General features: G+C 64.4%; 1 protein-coding gene across 1 annotated transcript in view; it reads right to left on the bottom strand.

Annotated features, from left to right (window-relative positions):
- LOC104497217 (BTB/POZ domain-containing protein 2) overlaps nucleotides 1–326 on the bottom strand; it is a gene marked incomplete at its 3' end in the record, with an annotated part of 12558 nt that overhangs the window by 1550 nt on the left and 10682 nt on the right. Inside the window, exon 6 of the mRNA XM_010140441.1 lies at nucleotides 251–294. Coding sequence (XP_010138743.1) covers nucleotides 251–294 — 44 coding nt within the window. The remainder of the gene's footprint in view (nucleotides 1–250; nucleotides 295–326) is intronic.

Below are 326 nucleotides of genomic sequence, written 5' to 3'. Positions count from 1 at the left end.
GTCCTTGCCAGCCGCAGGGAGCCGCCGGGAAAGGAGAGACACGACCCGCGGGAGGGGAGGGCCATGGCTGGTGGGAACCTTCGCCAACACAGCAGCGAAGCGGTGGCTGAACCCATCGGGCGATGGTTTGGCCCCTTTGGGGATCGCCCCAGGGTGCCTGTGGTGGAAGTCAGGGTCTAGCACTCGTGGGTTCGGGTCAGAGCTCAGCACACACGACTCTATCAGCGGCAGAATGAGCGGAGAAGCTGACCTGATCCTGTCACTAGTCCCACTGTACCCCCAGCGGCTCTCGACCTGCTGGAATCGGCTGATGCTGCCACCCCTCC

This window comes from Buceros rhinoceros, unplaced genomic scaffold (assembly GCF_000710305.1).
Source record: "Buceros rhinoceros silvestris isolate BGI_N320 unplaced genomic scaffold, ASM71030v1 scaffold39627, whole genome shotgun sequence".
Taxonomy (NCBI): Eukaryota; Metazoa; Chordata; class Aves; order Bucerotiformes; family Bucerotidae; genus Buceros; species Buceros rhinoceros.
This window is presented reverse-complemented; position numbering and strand designations above follow the sequence as displayed.